The sequence below is a fragment of the Astyanax mexicanus genome, chromosome 16, assembly GCF_023375975.1.
Source record: "Astyanax mexicanus isolate ESR-SI-001 chromosome 16, AstMex3_surface, whole genome shotgun sequence".
NCBI classification, from domain to species: Eukaryota; Metazoa; Chordata; class Actinopteri; order Characiformes; family Acestrorhamphidae; genus Astyanax; species Astyanax mexicanus.
The window spans coordinates 18,100,734-18,120,977 of NC_064423.1; the positions used below are offsets into that span (position 1 = coordinate 18,100,734).

Here is a 20,244-nt window from a genome sequence, read left to right on the forward strand (position 1 = left end):
ATGAGTGGGCTGGGTAATTGCCTCTGTAAAATGGGTAGAAAATGAAAAAAAAAAAAACTTTTTTAACAAACAATGATACAATTATTGTTCTTTGAAACGCAAGAACTGTACTGTATATGAGCTTTTAAAAACCATTCAGTGTGACAAGATATTAAATCTTGCAAAAATATAACCTCATATGAATTGATTATTAATGCTTGTCCAGAACACCCAAACATCATGTCTGATTGGACAAAGCACTCACACAAAAAGGATTTAAGGCCAGAAGTGGCATAATGTTATCCAAAATCAGTGTGTAAGTCTTGTGGAGGAGAACATGCCATGATGCATGATGCATGAAAACTGTAATTAAAAACCAGGGTTATTCCACCAATTACTGATTTCTGAACGAATTTCTGAATGAATATAAGCTCATTTGCTTTGCATTATTTGAAGTCTTTTTTATTATTTCAGACATTTATTTAGTTTATTTTATATATACCTATAAATAGCAAAATCAGAGAAACTGATTCAGAAACTGAAGTGGTCTTTTAATTTTTTCAGAGCTGTATATTTTATAACTGTGATGATTCCCAGGCTTTGGTCTGAAGGACTAAAGTTAGTAAGAGTAAGAGTGCCACCTGCTGTTTAACTGAATCTACTGAAACTGAGCTCTGACAGAAGAAATGTGTTACAGTGTGTGTGTGTGTGTGTGTGTGTCTGTCTTTCTCTCTGAGGGACTAATAAGTAGAAAATGACTGCAGTGTCTTGTGTAACACTGATTTAGAAATTGAAAAGCACGCTGCTGATGTCTTTCATTTTTCTGAGATAATTGTTTGTTTTGCAGAAAATCCACAGAGCCCTGAACATGACGTACGAGGACGTGAAGCGGCAAAGGGGCACCGCTGAAAAAAGGTATCGGCTTTATTTAACGTGGACACTTCGCTCCAGTGCCCGGGGTCGCCTCTGGGTCTGTCCTAATTTGTGCTTGTGCTTTTGTTACACTGTGGAATTCAGGGTTCCCTGTGCTTCATTGTTGGCAGGCTGTCAGCTCACTCGCACAGGCAGTGCAGATCCACAAAACCCTCAGAAAACAGCTCTGAACATTCTGACAGTTTTTAACCCTTCTGTTATGTTCATTTGTCAGGAACAGCAATGGTGCTCCCGGGTCAACTTTACCCGTTGCATATTTAATTATCCAAAAGATCTCTGAAACCAAAACAAAAGCAGTGTGAATATTTAATTACTAACGCAGGTAATGGTTGAATTAGGATAGTACGAATAAGGTTCAGAGCTTATTGTAATGTTGTAGAGTATACAATGATTATGAGCATTAATATTAAAAAGGTTAGTGTTCAATGAACCATGTGGAAACGGGCTGTAATAGAGTTTAGTGCATGGTAGAGTGTAGTGTAGCAGTCAGCTCGGCTGTTCTACAATGAACTGTTCATATTAATAATGAACTCTTCCTCATCAGTGCTCTCCATAATGAGCCTCGCAGCGTGATTAGCTGATTAGATAGCTGCATGAATGAGGAGGCGTGCAGGTGTTCCTAATCGTGCTCTGTGAGTGTATTTCCTGCAGCACTGTGAATAAGAACACAGTGATTTTCTCTATTTCTGCAGATATATCTTATAATTTATTTACGATATAGGATACACATTATTATAAACCCACAACAACATATATACAGCAAGAGATCACTTAAAAATTATGAGTTTCTTTGATTTTACCAAATTAAAAACCTTTAGAATATAATCAAGAGGAAGATGGATGATCACAAGCCACCTAACCAAGCTGAACTGCTTTAAGTTTTGCACCAGGAGTAAAGGCATAAAGTTATCCAAAAGCAGTGTGTAAGACTGGAGGAGGAGCATGAAAAAGCCAAGGAGCATGAAAAACTGTGATCACCAAATATTGATTTCTAAACTCTTAAAGTCATTAAAAAAACAATTGGAAATTGGATAAAAATTGTATGAACCCTGGATAACAATATTCTTGGCCATATGAAAATTAAATATTAATATAATTAGATATGTTTTAATTAGTAGGAATATAAGAAAATTTGTTTGTCTTTTTCATAAATAGTAGCTTACCAAAACTAAATGTAACCAATTCAGTGTAAAAAAAAAAAAAAGAAGAAGAAAAACGTGACAAAAACACATACAAAATAGACTGCTTTCAAGAATATTGCAATATTTACAATATGCAATTCAGCATACTAGGCTTAAACTTGCCTGTTAAATCCACCATTTAGCAGTGATCTTCAGTCCTGCTCACAGAGACCATATCCAGATACTTACAAAAACATTGTTTGGCTGAACGGGTTGTAAGATTTAAGATAGAGATTAGGATTAAGACCTGGAGACAGCTGGATAAGAGGCCTACTGTATATCTCAATTTTTGACGATTTTTAGTTTACTAAATAATTTCAACAAACCAACTGTCTGATTAATGGACCAATAGAATTTCTCCAGAATTACTTGACAAACTGTTTTATATTGACCTCCATTAAAGTCCATTGAAGCTAAATAGGTTTTCTCTCTCTCCTTTAAAGTTGCTATTGTGAAGATACTAGTTTTTTAATTGGACAGCGTCAATATGCATCTTTATTGTGCCAAACTGTTGATAACTGTGAATGTTTCAGTTGCAGATACCAATTTTTTTAATTTGATTATTTCTCTCCACAGCTGTAACATTCAAAAGGCACAGCCCCCACAACCGCCGCCACCCGCCTCGACGATGTCCTTCGCAAAGTGGAACAACGCAAGCAGCGAGGCAGCCAAAGAGACCAAGGACAATAAGAGGGTTCACTTCAACCTGGAGACCCTCAACACCCGCCGCCTTCTCGCCCGAGTGGTGGCAGAGGGGGGTCAGGGCAGTTCAGGGTCAGGATCTGGGGCTCCATCTGGTTCTGCTTCTAGTTCTGGGACTGCATCTACTGGAAGTCTTCTGTCAAGAGTGTGTGAAAACGGTGGACCTGTGCCTCTGAGACCCACCATGCCGCTTCCTTCATCTCCGCCCTCCTTGGCGAGCCCTCCTCAGGATGGAGAACTGGAGGAGCTACAGGAGAAAATCGAGGAGATACGTGGTCAGCTGAGGGCGGCGCTGGCCCGCAGAGCCCAGCTCCAGACCGCTCTCGCCAAAGAAAGGGCGGCTGTGGTGACGACGGTGACGAGTGTGACTTCCGAAGCTCCTCCGACCGTCACCGCCACCATCTGCCGCTCACTCGTCAAAGATCTGGAGGGGAAAAGGTGATGCCCCTTACTGGAGTGGAGGACAGCACGGCGTGCAGTGATGGACAGAAGGTTTTGATATCTATCCCATCCAAAAGGCTTGCACTCCTCCTGCCTGGGATCTCCTGCGGTCTTCATGCTTTGGCATCATCAAGCCTGGGAACTGCCTGGTCTTTTTTTGCTTAGAACAACAACGGCAGCTGGACATGATGTGGCCTATTTTCTAATCAAGTTCCGAATGAACTTACAGCGTCTTATCGAGGAGAAATTCGAGCCATGTAGGCCAACTGAGGCCTAGAGAGACTGCAGAGCCCTCTAGATGTAAGGCAGCAGGAATCAGCATGGCTGAATCGCTGCTCCTCAGTGGCAGGAATGCACAGAATCAGCTTTCTACACACTGAGAGGACCGTTTGCGCTACTCTTCAGATTTGTTTCCGTCAGATTTTGTGGTGGTTTGTAAGAGTACCAGTTTAGCAGTTTGGAAAATTGGACCTAAAATGACAATCTGTGGCAGCAGATGCCTCAAAGCGACAACCGGGGGTGAAAATGGAAAAGTGTGCTGGGTTTTAGATGATTTTTTTTTGTTCAGTTCTACAGTATTTGATCTAAAAAAATTATAGTATTGTTAAATTGGATTGAATTAAATTGAATGTTTTTCACAAATAAAGTCTAACATATGAATGACTAGATGAACTCGGTTTTGTGACCATGAAGTAATTTGGAGGTAAACGACATCCTGGTAAGGTGGCAAGGTAAGACTATTTCAGTGGTTCCCATGATGTGTTTACCCATACACCTCTATGTTTCAGACTGGGGGGGTTGATTCTTCACCACAATGACACCACTATGGCATTTATTCATAAAGACGAGAAAAAGAAGAAAGAAATGAAGTTGCAACAAAGCAAAGAACCACAGGCACACGCAGTTTGAGTGGAAAATCCTTTTTTTTTTTCTCCGTTTATGCATTTTTGTTTGTACAGTTAAATACATCTGAATGAAGGAGGATCATCTAGAACTGTGGATTTGCTTCACCTAAAAGACCTCAATGGAAAGATAGTCATCCTGCATTCTGGAACAGAACGGCAGATAGGCACAGAAAAAAAAAATAATAATAAACATACGAACAAACAGAAGAAAGAACTGATCATAAAAGCTCACTTGAGAAGCACTCATGCTGAAAACTGCTCTCAGACCGACTGACTTGTATTGCACACTTCTTTTCGTGTTGGATAAGAGCATCGCCTCCCAGAGCCACTGGCATTTAGCTTGCCATTTTATTGCATAGCCTTTAAATGAAAGTCTGCTGAGAAAAGAAAATCTACTGTTTCTTCCAGTCTTATCTCGGCCACAGAAGTTTAAAGAGCGGATTTTAATCTGGCGCTGCGGCGGCGGTGTGTTGAGAGGTAAGTGTTAATCTATTCGCTGGAGCAGCGACTGTTGTACAGAACTCAATTTGTTAAGCCAGGAGGGATTTCTGCAGGCTGGTTAATTGGCTTTACTTGCCCATGCGTGGGTGATCTGTAAGGCATACACAGCTTTCTTTCCTTCAGTTTCACTGTTTCTTAATGTACATGTTTGAAATCCATTCTTTCTGTGGACTTGTTTTATGTTCTTTCATGTGCATGACTGAAGAACTTCTTTCTAGGAATCAAAAACAGTCTCACACAGCAGGAGCATACTCTTCTGTGACAGAACATTATAACGCATTATAACGATCATGATTTATATTTGTATTGATCTACAGTCAAGACCTGTTGTAGACAGTCTCAGCATGTTTGGCAGTAACCAGAGCAAGAGTTAGACAAGTTTTAAAAATTTCCTCTTTCTGAAACTACTTCACTATTTGGCAGACTGATATCACTTATATTTGTAAGGTGTCTATAAGATGTTCGTAAGATGTTGAAGGGAAAAACCCTGCTCTTATGCCTGCATAAACAGTGTAAATATTAGCGAGCAACAAACAAACACAAATGAGGAAGCATCTACATGACAAGTTCCCTCTTATAATGCGCTTATAATCATCCTACATGCAGAATTATCAGCTTTTTTTTAATGGGACTAAGGCAACCATATCTCAATGCCCATATCTCAAACAAAACTCAAACTCATCTGAACTGAGGGGCGAAGAAAGTCACTGTGGAAAGAATATGAGCAATCTGAACAACTGTGTCCCTAAAAACTTTCTTTTTTTTTTAACAAAAGTTAGAAAAAAGACGTTAACGTTAACCTCCAGGGCTTGCAGATAATGTTTGGATGGACGTACCATTAAACAAAACTAAATAAAACAAAGCAACAACAACAAAAAAAAACTGAGCTGAGCTTCATCAAATAGTTTGTCATACAGAATTCACTACCCTCTCCTCGACACAACAATGAACATTAATATCTTCGAAAGAAAATGCAATTCAAAGAAGTGTACATTAGTGAGCTTCCAGAACTTCTTCCAGAAGAGGTTAAGTAAAGGGTCTAGCTTGGGTTCTTCCTTACACTGTGTATTCTGCTAGTCCACTAGTGCATAAAACCATAAGAACCCCCCTACCCCTAACTCACAGACTGGCATCATACACACACCACTTGTTCTGGTTGTTTGGCCTGAAAAAAAAATATTATTATTGAGAACAGAGACTAGATACTTTTACCTTTAACTCAACTTAACTTCTGAACTCAACAAGCTGAGATCTGACTGACGCAGGATGTTATTCACTGTACTAGACTGTAAAATTGCTGAACACGTCAAAATCTGCAATCACACACCCAGTGTTTCAATCAATCAATCAATCAATCTTCATCTACCAATCATTGTTTTCTTTTTTATAAAAGGAGGGGGGAAAAAAAGATCTCACACGAATAAACAATACTCTTCAAATGATCTCACCCTGATGTGGTGTCTTTTCAATAGAATTCGAGAAGCGATTACTTTACTCTGACGTTAAAGTCTCTAAGAAAAGAAAAGAAAAAAAAAAAAAAAAGTTCAGTCCCCCAAGTTCTTGGCCAGACTTTAGGGGGGTGCGTTTACACTGTGCTCCATCGCTGATGCTGATGCTCCTCTTCCTCCTCAAGGCCGTTTCCGGATGCGTTTGTAGGGTAAAGAAGCTCGGCTGCCGTTTGCTGCTAGTTGAAGAGGAAAGGAGGTGGAATCACGAGTTTGGAACGGGAGCAAACAAACGCCAAGCTCAGGAAGGAGCCGTCGCCGGTCCGTTGCGACTTTCGCTCTCGGTCTTACCGTCCCAGTCTGCAGCGAACTGCTGCGTGTCCGCTTCATGTTCTACTTCTGGCTTTCTACAGTATGTGAGGGGATGAGCTGATCTTGCTTCATCTTTTCCTCCTCCTTCTCCTCCTCCTACAACAACTCCTCCTCCTCCTCCTCCTCCTCCTCCTCCATCTCCACCACCTCCACCACCACCAGGTGGCCCCAGGCCTTGAGGACAGCCCCGGGGTTTGATCTCTGGATCTCCAGAAGAACTACTTTGTCTATCCTGGATTTCGCTCCCTGTGCTTTGACTCTGACCTTGACTTTGGCCTTGAGTCTCCACTGCCATGGATGCACCAGCGGTGGACGTTGTTGACTCCAGCAAAGCACTGTCCAAATGTGGGGCTGACAGCGCCTCTGTTATAATGGCTTCAGTGATGATGGCCGCCGTCTCGGCCATCCAGTTGGGATCGCTGGACGCTGCCGCAGCAGCAGCCACAGGCTGGCTGGACGCGTCTGCTGGCGGCTGGGATGTAGGAGCAGGCTGCCGGTCTTGGCCGTTGGCTGAAGCGGCAGCGTTGGCTGCTGCGGCTTGTCCAGCGGGGCCCACAGCGCTGGTGTTGTTGTTCAGGTTGTCCTGCAGCGCCGTCTGGTTGCCCTGTCCTGCCTGCTGGTTCTGCAGCAGCATCTCCTGGATGCGGATCTGCTGGAGGATGGCTGGCAGCTCGTAATGGTGGAAGAAGTAGATCATGGAGTGCTGGAGAGAACATGGAATTAATAATAAGCAAGAGGAAACAAAAAGCCTAAATACTGGTCATTTTAATAATTTATTGATCATAAAAGCAGGTATGCTTCATAGACTACCAAATATTTTTACACTCTAAGGCCCAATCCCATTTTTCTTGTCCAGCCCTAACCCTTGTTTTTGAGTGTAACTCTTTCTGTTGAAACAGAGTTGCAGAGGAGGGGGTGAAATGCTCCCTCTAAGAATTTGGACGATCCTTCGAGTACATGATACAGATATATTATATATTAACTTTAGGGCTTTATCGTAGGTCTTCGGAAATGGAGCAGGTGGGGCAGCAATTAATTAATATTATTCATTTCTTAATTCCTCTGTGATGAGGAGCTGAAATTCACATCAAACTCTGGTAATATAGTGGTTATTGTAATATTTAATGAGGAAAATACTCAAATTTATGAGGAATTTTCTTGGTCACCATCTGCCAGTGATTCTCATAGTCCTGTGTTTGGAGTGTGCCTCTAAAAAATCTCAATTTAAAGAGCCATGTAGCCTTCAAACTTCCCTCTTCCCCTCCAGCTTAATAAGAATCAGGACACCCTTCCCCTTAGGTGTGTGCACACAAAACAATGTGAAAGGGGGCCAAAAGGGTAAAATGGGATTGTGCCTTACATTCTCCAACATTCTGGGACAAAGCAGCAAATGTGGACCATTTGCAGGTCCCTAAAGACTAGGCTCAGGAACACTGATTTATATATAAACACACAACAAGCAGAATTATTTCCCTATTAATTCCAAAACAACCTTACCTGAATGAAGAGCCAAGACGTGACGAGAGCCAGGCTGCTGTACTGCCCGTTAAAGCGATAATGGTAGGCGTAGAATGCAAAATGGTACAGATAAAAGAACCTGGAAAAAAATAGCACAAAAGACTCCTCAGAGAGCGCCTGTTTCAGCCTTAAAATAAGTGTCACATTTGCCTAAAATAAGCTCAGAGAATGTGTGTACAAATGAATAGAACTGCACATTGCACCAAACTATTCTGTTCGGTAAATGAATTACAGAATATTTCGAAAACCACAATCAATATTTCATGATAACATAAACCTAAAGCTAACAAGGTACATGCTGGCAGCTTTCCACGGCCCTGCAATTACATCGGCTCTTTGAGAGGCTCCACGAGATGCTGCAGTTTCTCATTCAGTCTCTAGATGAAACAATTAAGCTCATGAACAGGTAAAAACACCCACTGTCTGCAGCACAAGGCTTCTGTGAGCTGGTGTATCCAAAACAGAGTCGCTGCGCTTTCCTCCGAGTGCGCTGTGATGCTACTCAGTAATGCTGCATCAGCAACAGTTCAAAAAGAAGCGGTGGCTGACTTCACATGTATCAGAGGCATGTGCTAGTCTTCACCCTCCTGGTGTGGGGACATCACTAGTGATAGGGGGAGTCCTAATGAGTGGGTTGGGTAATTGGCCGTGTCAATTGGGGAGAAAATTGGGGGGAAAAAAAAATATTAAAAAAAATCAGAAATAATAATAAAAAATAAAAAAAAATCAGAGTATATCGAACTGTAGTCTGCGTGTTTACCGTGTTAAAACAAGCTGCGTGGGATGAATCGCTAGCTAATATCACCCTGACTTACCGGAACACTTAGGGTTCCTCAATGTACTGCTGTCGGGCTAGTGCTAGCGGTTAGACGCTAATGCTGCTGCACCCAACCTTAGTGGAAATCTGAAAATCTAAGCTTACTGTAAATAAATGGAAGCACTTTACTCACCCAAATAAACAGTTTTCAGGAGAGAAATCTGTGTAGATTAACATCCAGCACTCGTTTGGAATACTTTTCACATCTTTAGCGGTTATCTATAAATAGGCCTTAACTTGCTACATTTTGGCTTTTAATCAAGGTGCTAAGGAAGAGCAGTGCCATACCTGAGCCAATGGCGCTTGCTTGTGTTGGTGTGGCAGCAGATGGCATCGTACTGGTCAGCCAGCCACACGATGAGGATGATGTAGAATGCTGTAGTGGTGTCATTGAAAAACTCAGACATGATTGCTTCCATTCCTGTCATGAGATAAGAAAGGAAAATATAAAAGTTCAGAAGAGCTGAATGAGCTGACAAATAGTGTTACCACTGAATGTTGATATGGCTGTATCAGTCAGGATTTTAACTAGGGTTGTGCATTGGCTAGAAACTGACGTTACTATATGTTTCATGAAACAGAAGTTCCACAGTTCTACATATTGTGGTATACTGGGAACTTGCATTCTGGACTTCATGTTGCTGCTACCTGCCTACTCTCCCTTTTTCCCTTATTTCTCCCTATTTATTTTTTTGTGTTTTTATCTTTATCTATTTTGTTCTATTCTCTTTTTATTGTATTAATTATTTTGGTATCTATTTTATCTATATTATCTCTCTTAACGACAGCTCTTGGGTGTAAACTGGATCGTGAGATCACAATTTCGTTCCACCTCATGTACCACATGTGATGCAAATGACAATAAAATTTCCTTAAATCATTGAATATTTACACAAGGTAATATAGTGTGATATACAGGAATAATAATAAAAAAAGCCTATGCATTCCCCATTTTTTGCACTATTAGGCACACTTAAAATCCTTTCATTTTTCCAAAAAAAAGTCAGTGCGCCATATAATATGGTGCTTGTTATTTATTAATTTTACCAGTCAGGTTGCAAGGAGCATTGAAGTTACTCTGTTGTGCAGGAGGCCAGTTTAGTCCTCCAGCACCAAATTTACAGCAATATTAGCATTAGCTGCTAACCTCACTAAGTGCTAGCTCTTTCGCTGTTCATTTACTGATAGAACACTTTATAATGAAAAAGTTATGCGTTTAGGACAGTGGGACCGAAGAATACTGCTATCAAGCAGTCAGTGTTTAAACAACACAGAATAAACCTCTAAAATCTCATACTGGGTTTTCAAAAATCGAAATAGTATTAAAAAACCCATTGAAACAAACTGACACCCAGCAGGTTATGGGAGAAAAAAAATAGTGTTGTAATCCATGACTCATTTTAAATGTCTAGGCTTGCTGGCCTAGAAGTCATAAACGTGTATAAACAGCCGTTCAGTACAGGTCGTGTGTGTGGAACATGCAGGTGCAATGACCTACAGGTGCTTTGACCTACCGACAAGAGCTAGAATTACAGTGAGAAGAGGAGCTGCTGGGAAGGCAATGGTCATGTTCATCTCGAGCATCTGCAGGAGGTCCACTGCTCAGGGAAGAAAGGTCAGTTTAAACAAACAAAGCTTAATATTGACACAGACAATAATACTCCAATAGGTTTCCCTAGTCTGGACTGGATTATGAGCCCTTTGAATCTTACCTATGAAGACAAAAATCTGATGGTGGGAGTAGCGGAGCAGCATGGACACAGAGAGGGTCTGAGGTAGACAGGGAATACAGATGAATAAATTAATGAAAAACTTAAAATCTTCATTCTAAGCATTTAAACCTACAAGCATTTGGACTAATACATAGCAATGAAGTCTTGCTTAATTAGTACCTGTCTGTTTCCTGTGTGTCGGATACTTACAAATATCACCATGATCACAAAGGCTGCCAGGTAGGAGGTACGTGCCATCCACATACTAACAAAACGGTAGTGTTCTCCTGAAACCACATTCCTCAAGAACCCTAAGGATGTACACAAACACACACACACACACACACAAAAAATAAATATGCGCTTAAACTGCTGCAATGTGAACAAGAAAGGACATGCAGTGCTAAACCATGTAAATAATGATGAACTGGTGATTTTTTGCACTATAATGCACACCAACTTATACCACTCATTTTATGCGACACAAGAAATTAGTAGTAGGAACAGGGGAGAAGCTAAGTTTCCCTTTTAAGTCTACAGTAAAGCTAAGCTATGTTAGGTAAACAAAACTATAATTCTTTTAAAAACATTTCAGACTATATGTTAATTTAGATGCTAGATGTTAATCTACACAGATTTCTCTCCTGAAAACTGATTATTTGGGTGAGTAAAGCACTTCTGTTTTTTGTTTTTTTTTATAACCTTACATTTCCGGATTTCCTCTAAAGCATTAGCGGCTAACCGCTAGCCGGGGTTAGCAGCAGGGTACAGGCTGATAATGGTCATCTCTGAAAAATACGATGCACAAATAACTGAACATATAATAATTACCTTTATTCTCCTCATTTTCTGCCAAAGCTTTAACACTGGACATTAGTATGTCATCATAGCCAAGGAATTCGTCTAAGAGGAAGCGACTGAAGCCATCTCCAAAGCACTGGTCCTTCATGGGGTCTGCAAACAGTAAACAAGGATTAAAAAAAAGCCTGTGCTTTAAAAAAAAAAAAAAAAAAATGCAATTCAGTATTTTCTCATTTAAAAAAGTCTAGGGCATACATCTTCATAACAGGCCATAAATCTTCATGCTTTTTATTTTCCCAGCAATATTTATCATAGCACTCAAAAGTGAAGCATTGCCTAAAAATGTTGATTGATCAACAAGATTTTCCCTGTACTGTGGTCACTTCAAAAGTTGCTGTTTCGGCAGGTACGCGGAACTCACCCAGGGTAACCACCATGACAGGAATGTTAAGACGCTGCCTTGTGGTTTGGGAGAGCCTCAGAAAGCCATACTCCAGAGAATACTCCACTATGTACTCCTCCTGGGGCCACACTGCACATAGAAACACACAAACACATCACACACCCACCTATCCACACAATACAGAATACAGAATGCACTGTTCACCTCCCCTTTCACGAGCATCATCGAATAATGAGCTGCTAAGCAGACAACTCCACTTCTCTGGAAAAAATATAGATTCAATATGGGTAGCTAACATACAAATCACTTCTCTAACTCGTGGACTGGAAGATTGGCTTCGATTTAAAAATATTATCTTGAGCCCTGTCCACACATTTTCTGTATTTTGGCTTCCTTTGCCCAACAAATATAGCATTCTATGCCATGTACACAATAAGATGCTATCAGAATCATCAGATTGTTGTACCTATAGCACTACACAATTTCTCAGATAGCAGATCACACAGAAATGGGACACAAGTGACTGAAATTTAAGGTGAGGCCTGATAGGAGGTGACAGATGGATGCAACATTCCCTTTCTCAAGTTGTCCACATATTTAACATTGCTTGTCTGCCCACAGTGCCATTTGTGTAGTGGGAAAATATATCATAGAAGACATTACCACCCACTGTGCTGTCCACTGAGGGAGGTTATGTCTTCAATGACGAATCCTACTAAACACAACACAGAATGATGACCAAGAATCACTGTGACTAGCAGTGTCTGGCTAGAATTGTTTGTGTGAAAAGGAATTACCGTATTTTTTCATATATAAGGCGCACTGGATCATAAGGTGCATTATGTGACACTAGTAAGGCACAGGGGTGTCGCCATGTTTTCCTTCTAATTTAGCAGGTTTCATTGCTGGGAGGGTGGGGGTGCTAACTAAGTTAAGTAAAGCTAAGCTAAAAAATTAATTGTAATTCTAAAAAAAAAAAAAAAACATTTTCAAATCAAAAAAGAGCTGAATATTAATCTACACAGATTATAAATAAAAGGAAATAAAGGCCAATTTATAGATAACCACAAAAGATGTGAAATGTATTCCAAATGAGTGCTGGATGTTAATCTACACCGATTTCTCTGTCCTGAAAACTGTTTATTTGGGTGAGTAAAGAGCATCCGTTCATTTACAGTAACCTTTGATTTCCAGATTTCCACTAAGGCTGGGTGCAGCAGCATTAGCAGCTACCTGCTAGCGCTAGCCACGGAAAGCGGCCAATGCCGTCCGATAGCACTACACTGAGGAACTCTCAGATGTTGTTGATTAATTTTTCCGAGGCATGCTTACAACAGACGGCTGACTAGCTGACTAGCTGACTAGCAAGATGGGGCGCAAGTGACCACAAATTTGACAATTACGATAACCACTATATTACCATAGTTTAATGTGTAGTTTCAATGTTTTACGGTCAAAAATAAAAATCACTAGTACCGTAGTTTGTCTCAGTAGCTGGCTCCTTACCTAATTTTCCCGTTCCATCGTATATGTTGCAACAGAGGAAAGAGGCTGCAGAGTTTAAGGTGGAATGGAAAAATAAAAGAAAATAAACACTGATATACAGTGAGGAAAATAAGTATTTGAACACCCTGCGACTTTGCAAGTTCTCCCACTTAGAAATCATGAAATTTTCATCCTAGGTGCATGTCCACTGTAAAAGACAATCTAAAAATAAATAAATAAATAAATAAAATCCGAAAATCACAATGTATGATTTTTATCATTTCAGCTCCCCATTACAGAGGAATTAAGGAATGGACAATAATAATTAGTTACTGCACCTTTCTGAAAACATATGATAGCCCTAAAATTAAGTAGTAACTAGTAGGTAGTTGCTGCTTCTGTGACTTGTTAGCAGCCATTCGGCAAACACCTTGGTGAGCATCTTTAATGTGATCGCCAATTTTCCTCCAAACAGAGCTTTCTGTTGGGAATCTAGTGGAGGCACTATTTTTCTAGACCTGCCTTTAAATGTAACATTTATTTAGCCAGTTAAATGCCATTCTTTGGTGCTAATGATAGAAATTAGTGGCTCTAAGACACTCACACACTCTCTCTGTCTCTGTTCCAGTGCTGACACAAGGCCTGCACGGATGGCAGAGTGCCTCTCCATCACTTACAGTCTTAAAATGACCAATAAAACCAGCAGCTTTTCTAACAATATAGGTTAGACATTCACTCATCCTTCACTGCAAGCGTGTGATAACACATCTATAAGGCATACTGCTGACGTGGCATCATATGTAAGATACAGAGAAATCTACACACACACACACACAAGCACTCCTGCACACACACAAAATGCAGCAAAGCTTCAGGGATCAAATCAACCTACGTTGTACACGCAGTCACTCTCTTAGCACTGAACGCACTTCAGGAACTTTAAATCGCTCCTTCCTCTAATCTCCCATCAGCTACAGTGTGCACTTTACTAAGCTAGCTTTAGCCTAGCTTTAAGCTAGCACACCGGACCTCGGAAAGAGTGAGGGGGTTCAGTGAACGGAGGAATAAGCGAATAGTAAACAACAGGGAGGGGGCATCGCATCAGGAGCGGATGAAGAAAAGCGAGTGAGGAAGAAGGACATGAGGTCACAGGAGAAGAAGAGGAGGAGGAGGAGGAGGAGTGCAGCGGGATGTCTGCAGTGCTGGGGATGAAGGAGGTAGATGTGAGGAGCTTTACCTGCTCGAGTGAGCATCTCAATCTCGGAGACAGTCTCCTTCAGCGGCTGCATACCTTTAGAGGGCGCCTGGCTGAAGGAGAGGTCCTGCGTGTCGTTCAGGCCCGTGCCCGGGACTCCAGCACTCAGAGACGGCTTCAGACGCGGCTCAATGTCCAGCTCAAACTGCAGCAGCAAGAGAGAAATCATGCGGTTACTTGTTTAATATGGAATCAAAACATTTTTTGATTTATTACAGGCATCAAATATTCATTCCTGAATACCTTGTTTACACTTGCTAATTTTATGTGACTAATAACTGGATTGTATCCTGATAAGATTCTAGCCACATGCATTCATACTTGGTATTCAAAAGCAGCTCCTCTGCTTATTACTCATTGTGTGGCAATTATTCCTGGTGTTTCAATTGTACTGGGAGGAGACTGGCTGTCACATGCATCTTGGTGAGACTGATGTGGCTCAAATGCATCAAAATCCTCTACTAAAGTTGTTTAAATGCATCTTGTGTTAATACTTTTTTTTATCTACATATAATTCTGACGCTCAAGACAAATAAAGTGTAAATGGGTGTAAATAGAGTAAATGCTGCCTTTAAGAGCAAAAATATTAAATGTATTTTTTGTAAATAACTATAATTTTATGTACAGTACCAGGCATTGTATTTCACTGCTGTCCTTTTTTGTCGATTTTTAGTTTACCTCATCATATGAACACAATAGCCCTCCCTCACATTATGTCATGATGACGTTATGATGAATAGACCAAAGCAAGTTCCAGAAAAAATAGAATACAACACATTTATATTTAATTCCACTGGGAGAATATTTAAATCAAATTCATAAGGAAAACAATATTACTACTATAGTATCAGGGCTGGGATAAATAAAAAAAGCTATCATGTAATTCCTCCAGACAACTACATATTTAAAAAAAAAACTGTGCTAAATGTCTAGTTCTGTTACAACCAGTAACTTATCAGGATGAATAGACCAATCAAAATGCTCCTTGCTTACTTGGAACAAAAATCTTTGATTTCTCCTGTAAAGTTTCCATATTGGAGACATGTTTTTTATTATACAGCAATTATAAAAAATAAAATCAGTATATTGTAAATACATAACTCAAAATAAGTTTTTGCCAATGTTAAACTTAAGGAAAGATAATGATTGACAGTTGTCTCCCCATCAATGTAAACAATCCTGTGTGAGCTGTGTTCCCCAGAGGAAATTCAATAACCATTATCCTGAAGCAGTTGAGCAAATCAATTGCTGTTACATCTGCTCTCACTTCCCATATCTGTTATCTGTGTCTGCTTACTATCAATAAAAATGCTAGATCAAGCATTGGGAGATATCCACTGTTTACATATGTTCATATTGCCTGAAAACATTACTGCTGTATTTTATGGTAAAGCTATATTTGTGCACAAGCACGGGGTCACGACTGTCTGCAAAATGTACGATCAATTCTTTGCCTTCCGCTCCACTGTTATGCAGTCCTCATCTGCCCACTTCATCAAGAAGCTTCTTCTGTCTAAAGCTTTAACCACAAACCACACACCACCACACAACACAAAACTAATGTCTATTACAATAGCACCTGTTACTTGTGTATGCTGTTGCCTTAAAGTTACAGACATACAGACATTGTTACACATTATATTAATCAGCAAAACTTATTCTATCATCCTCATATCAAAAAGTGATCTTAAGCCCTATCAGGACGAGATTAGTTTTTCAGGGGGCGCCTGTGATTAATATTTCACACTTTTACTCAGTGATAAAACTCTTGCATCTGGACTACAACTGAAAAAACAGGAGGACCAGTGAGTTAACTGGCTTTTACTATTACTACTAGTAAGTAATTCAGTCTGTAGTTTTCTCAGAGGACGTCTGAAAACCACATACATGATCATTCCGGATGGGAATAAAATCACAGAGGACCCCACCCCCCTTAAAAGAGAAAATTAACCCAGGATCCAGTATGCTAGGATGAATACAAAGCAAGCTGGGACTAAAATGCAACCATGAAACATTTGTCTTGCTTGGTCTGAACCAAGAGAACCAAACAACAAACAAACACCTCCTAAGTGTGTGTTTATATTTGGCAATGCATTTCAACAAAATAGAAAAAAGGAGTACTGTGCCATCTCTAGTTTTATATAAAAGTATTTAAATTTAGTCTTAATAAAAGAGAATATTCCTAGACATAAAAGACAAAAACAAATACTCTAGTGTTTAAAATATGTCCAGTCTTTTTGTTTTCTCTGCTGTAACACATAAATAAAGGGCAATTTCCCTATGACTAGATTTACCTTTTAATATACAATCTCCATTCAAAATACTGTGTAGATCACGACTAGGCTTAATCCCCATCTAGGAAACTGTCCCAAAGGTTTACCTAGGAAGGAAATGCACTAAAATATGTATGTTCCCCTCACCCAGGACTGGAAAACACTGCCCTAAAACAGAACAAGTGCCTGCATGTGTTTTTCCTTTTACTTACCCTAACAGAGCTGTTATCAAACATTTCCATGGTCATTTCGTCCTCCTCCTCCTCTTCTTGATGAACAGGAGCTCGGCTGGTGTCCTCTGTATCTCCACTGGATTCTTTAACCAGCCCCTGGAATCCTTCCGTCTCGTAAAACTGCAGGAATATGGGCGCACGGCTTGAGTTGCGCTGGATCTCCACGCGCAAGATTCCATCACGTGGCCATTTCTCACGCACATGCTCCAGACAGTTGATGGGTGATCGGGAGAAGGCGATGTGGATGTAGGCCAGAATGAACAGCACAAACAAAGCCTGCAAATGAGAGGATGTGATTGATGTCAGTAGGTAAACATTCTTTAGCTCAGCAGAATAAAAAAAATGGGACACTCCACACATCCTTACGGGTCTTGTGGGTACATGCACACGAGGACCCCTGGACCCCTTTGGAACAGGGCTATAGTTGGCAATGGTATCATCAGGGATTAAAACCTGCAATCTCCTGATTAAACGGCCAGAACTTAAGTCCCTTTACTCAGGAGCTCTCTAGAAAAAGCAGCTCAAAACTGTCACAGGGTGATACCAACAAGCGTTTTTGTTGATTTTTAGTTTACTACAAAACATGAATACACAAACTGTCCCTTATACTGTGTGAAAATTTCTTGATGGATGGACCAAAAGAAATTCTTCTTTATTGCCTGAAATTAACTCTTTTCAAACTAACTTCCATTGAAAGTTGGAAAGGTGGTTTCATATCTCTCTTGTAAAATACTAGTTTTTCATTGGATAGCACTCTGTACAATAGTTCTGTCTATTTCTGACAGTGTACCATGTTTACCTCTGTGGCTTTCCTCACCTATAGGCAGGTTTTACACATACAATTTCTATTTGAGCAGAGATAAGTGTTGACTTCTGATTTGCAGCCAACATTTTAACATGACAGGTCCTGTTTTGACTAATAGTCAGTAAAAACATTATTATCTATATAGTTAACATACAGTTTTGCATGGGTTAATTGGCCAATATTGCAGATTTGAATGTAGCAGTCACAGAATACGTGTTTTAAAATATGTTATTGTGCCATCTCAATCCAGATCAATCTGTTAAGGCACACCAACATTTAACCTTTATTCATAATATGAAAGCCTGGCGTGTCCTCTATGTCTAATTACAGAATTACAGAGTGTATCTGTGGTCAAGTTACACTGTGACTTTCATAGAAGAGTGAGGGGCAGCTTCTCAAACAGGGATAAAGCCTAGTTATAGATTATACTTAAATGGAATATCTCAATTCAAGATGTCAAAGAAGGCTTAAACTGCTAATTTATAACCAGAAGTAGGCCTGAACTTGGATTAGCTAAGGTAGCATTCTCAGTATATACTGTATATATAGTGTTCTCACTGTAGCTAAAATGCTCAACAAATATGGGCTCAGGTCCAAAAGGGTACGGGGTAAACAAATGACACGTACCTTCAGAAGCACGAAGAACTCGAAAATCCTCCGAAAGGACGGTGGGAATAGCCTGGCATAGGTGACTGCCATCTTAAAGAAGAGGGCATGAAAGAGGCGGTCCCGCACGTTGATGAGGGGGTTCTGGTTGATGTTCGGGTTGCGGATTCGGTTCGGACCGCCATTGTTGTTCAACGGCACGTTGTTGTTGTTTAGGTTTCCCTGGTTGTCTGACATGTCTAACGCCAGTCCCACGAGTTTAGTGCGAAAATTTGATGGCCATGTAGGTCAGACAGGGAGCGACATACGCAGATACTGATAATTAACAGTACTGCCACTTAACCTAGTTAACTAATGCTAGCTAGCTACCTAACTAACAAATTAACGTGGGTGGCTGTAATTAGCTAACCTGGGTTTGCTAGTTAACTGAGAAACATTAGCTATCTTAGTGTGGTTATTTAGCGCTAGTCTGCTAGCTTGTGCACTACAGTCTGTGCATGTACTTTAACTAACGTTATAAACTGCACCAAATTTCTTAATAATCCAGCCTACGTCGTTTGACTGAGCTAGCCCTAGTTATCTTGGATATGTGTGTCTCATGACATCGCTACGAGTTTGCTGGCTTGTAAAAACAAGCTCAGTTAGCATTAGCTAACCTAGCTACCGCTAACTACTGAATGGGGGCATGTCACACTCCGTAGACGTTGTTTTTTTAGTCTTCTTCTGTTTTTATTTCGGTCTATCCTTAGCTAAATAGCTTTGTCAGCCTTAATAAGATGAACAACACCGAACTAGCGTTAGCTAGCTTAGCATACGTGCTAGCTAGCGCTAAGTAAACTGTACCTGGCCCTACTACTCTACTAACCCAACTAACCAGGCGTTAGCTAGCTACGCTAGCTACAACCTCGCTAGCTCACGTTTGCTCCATTTACCACTAAGCTAACTATCTTAGCTAAGCTAACTGATTTAAATACTCCAGGTCAATTAACAGAGTCTGTCAGTGTTGCTGAAATGTAGCTAAATTAAAAAGAGCTAACTAAACTCGATGCCACTTGCTAGCATAGCCCGCTAGCCTGTTGCTTATTAAACTAGCAGCTAACCTAGCTAGCTAGGCTAAACTACAGTTCAGTCTGACGTACAGCTAGCTGCACACAGAGGCCGTATGATCTGCTGCTCCTCAGATCAGCTTCTCTATTAAACACAGATCCTGACACTCACTCTCCCTCTACCGCACACGGAACCGTAACGACGCTAAATACAATCCCACGGGATTCCTCTCCGACAGAAGCTGCCAAGAACTTGTATCCTCTCGCTGTGGTCCCCCTGTTTACACGACCCTTTTCTAATCAAGGCGTACTTGGGTACTTCAGGAGTGACGAGAGCGAAGAAAGTGAGCGGTTGGCAAAGACAGTCATGCCGATGTGTTAGACCCGGACTCAGCGGCTGATCTCAGATACAGCGCCACCTCTACGCGGGACGACTACAAACACACCTGTGGCAAAATCGCCTAGATCCTCAGTTAATCAATTTGATTCTACCCTTTTAAAACAATGGTCTGTGTCAAGAGCATGAATTATTAAGGTAATTTATTATGCGTCAAGTCAAAACAAAATGTGACGTTAATTTTAATAGCCGTCCTTCACTGAACTAATTTCCACAGTTCAGGGCTTGTCCCCAGTTTGGTAATTAAATTAAATTAAATTATATTGATATAGCGCTTTTTACAACATTTGTAAAACCACACACAGTGCACCACAGTGATGCCAACAGTAACAAGGAAAACCCCCCTCATACTAAGTGGAAGACACTTTAGGATAACATGGTAGGCTAAGATGTTTATTAGATTTTTACTATAATATACAGTTTACTTCGTTTTA

At 40.5% G+C, this 20,244-nt stretch overlaps 2 protein-coding genes across 3 annotated transcripts in view; one reads left to right on the forward strand and one right to left on the reverse strand.

The window, feature by feature from the left end:
- Nucleotides 1-3,899, forward strand: part of grin3bb (glutamate receptor, ionotropic, N-methyl-D-aspartate 3Bb) — a 119,710-nt gene extending 115,811 nt beyond the window's left edge. The window contains exons 8-9 of the mRNA XM_007240182.4: nt 827-894; nt 2,670-3,899. Of these exons, the coding sequence (XP_007240244.4) occupies nt 827-894; nt 2,670-3,237 (636 nt within the window). The 3' untranslated portion in view covers nt 3,238-3,899. The remainder of the gene's footprint in view (nt 1-826; nt 895-2,669) is intronic.
- Nucleotides 3,900-5,395: 1,496 nt separating this feature from the next.
- Nucleotides 5,396-19,814, reverse strand: tmem259 (transmembrane protein 259). Of its 2 annotated transcripts, none has more exons than XM_007240184.4 (11): nt 18,389-19,814; nt 16,936-17,232; nt 14,487-14,595; nt 11,729-11,839; nt 11,338-11,460; nt 10,717-10,817; nt 10,507-10,564; nt 10,309-10,392; nt 9,083-9,215; nt 7,957-8,056; nt 5,396-7,162 (listed from the first exon to the last, which is right to left on the reverse strand). In XM_007240184.4, the coding sequence occupies exons 1-11, from the start codon at nt 18,602-18,604 to the stop codon at nt 6,389-6,391; spliced, it is 2,106 nt and encodes a 701-aa protein (XP_007240246.3). In that variant the 5' UTR covers nt 18,605-19,814; the 3' UTR covers nt 5,396-6,388. The 2 variants fall into 2 exon arrangements, with proteins under 2 accessions (XP_007240246.3, XP_007240245.3); XM_007240183.4 differs by having other exon boundaries at nt 14,433-14,595.
- Nucleotides 19,815-20,244: the final 430 nt, after the last annotated feature.

What these genes read in the sequence shown, in the direction of transcription:
- tmem259 (XM_007240183.4), bottom strand. Translation starts at nt 18,604, where the DNA reads ATGTCAGACAACCAGGGAAACCTAAACAACAACAACGTGCCGTTGAAC. An exon ending in TGTCATGGTGGTTACCCTGG is followed by an intron (nt 11,461 to 11,728) that starts GTGAGTTCCGCG and finishes TACTGTTTGCAG; the next exon opens with ACCCCATGAAGGACCAGTGC. An exon ending in AGCAAGCGCCATTGGCTCAG is followed by an intron (nt 8,057 to 9,082) that starts GTATGGCACTGC and finishes ATTTTTTTCCAG; the next exon opens with GTTCTTTTATCTGTACCATT.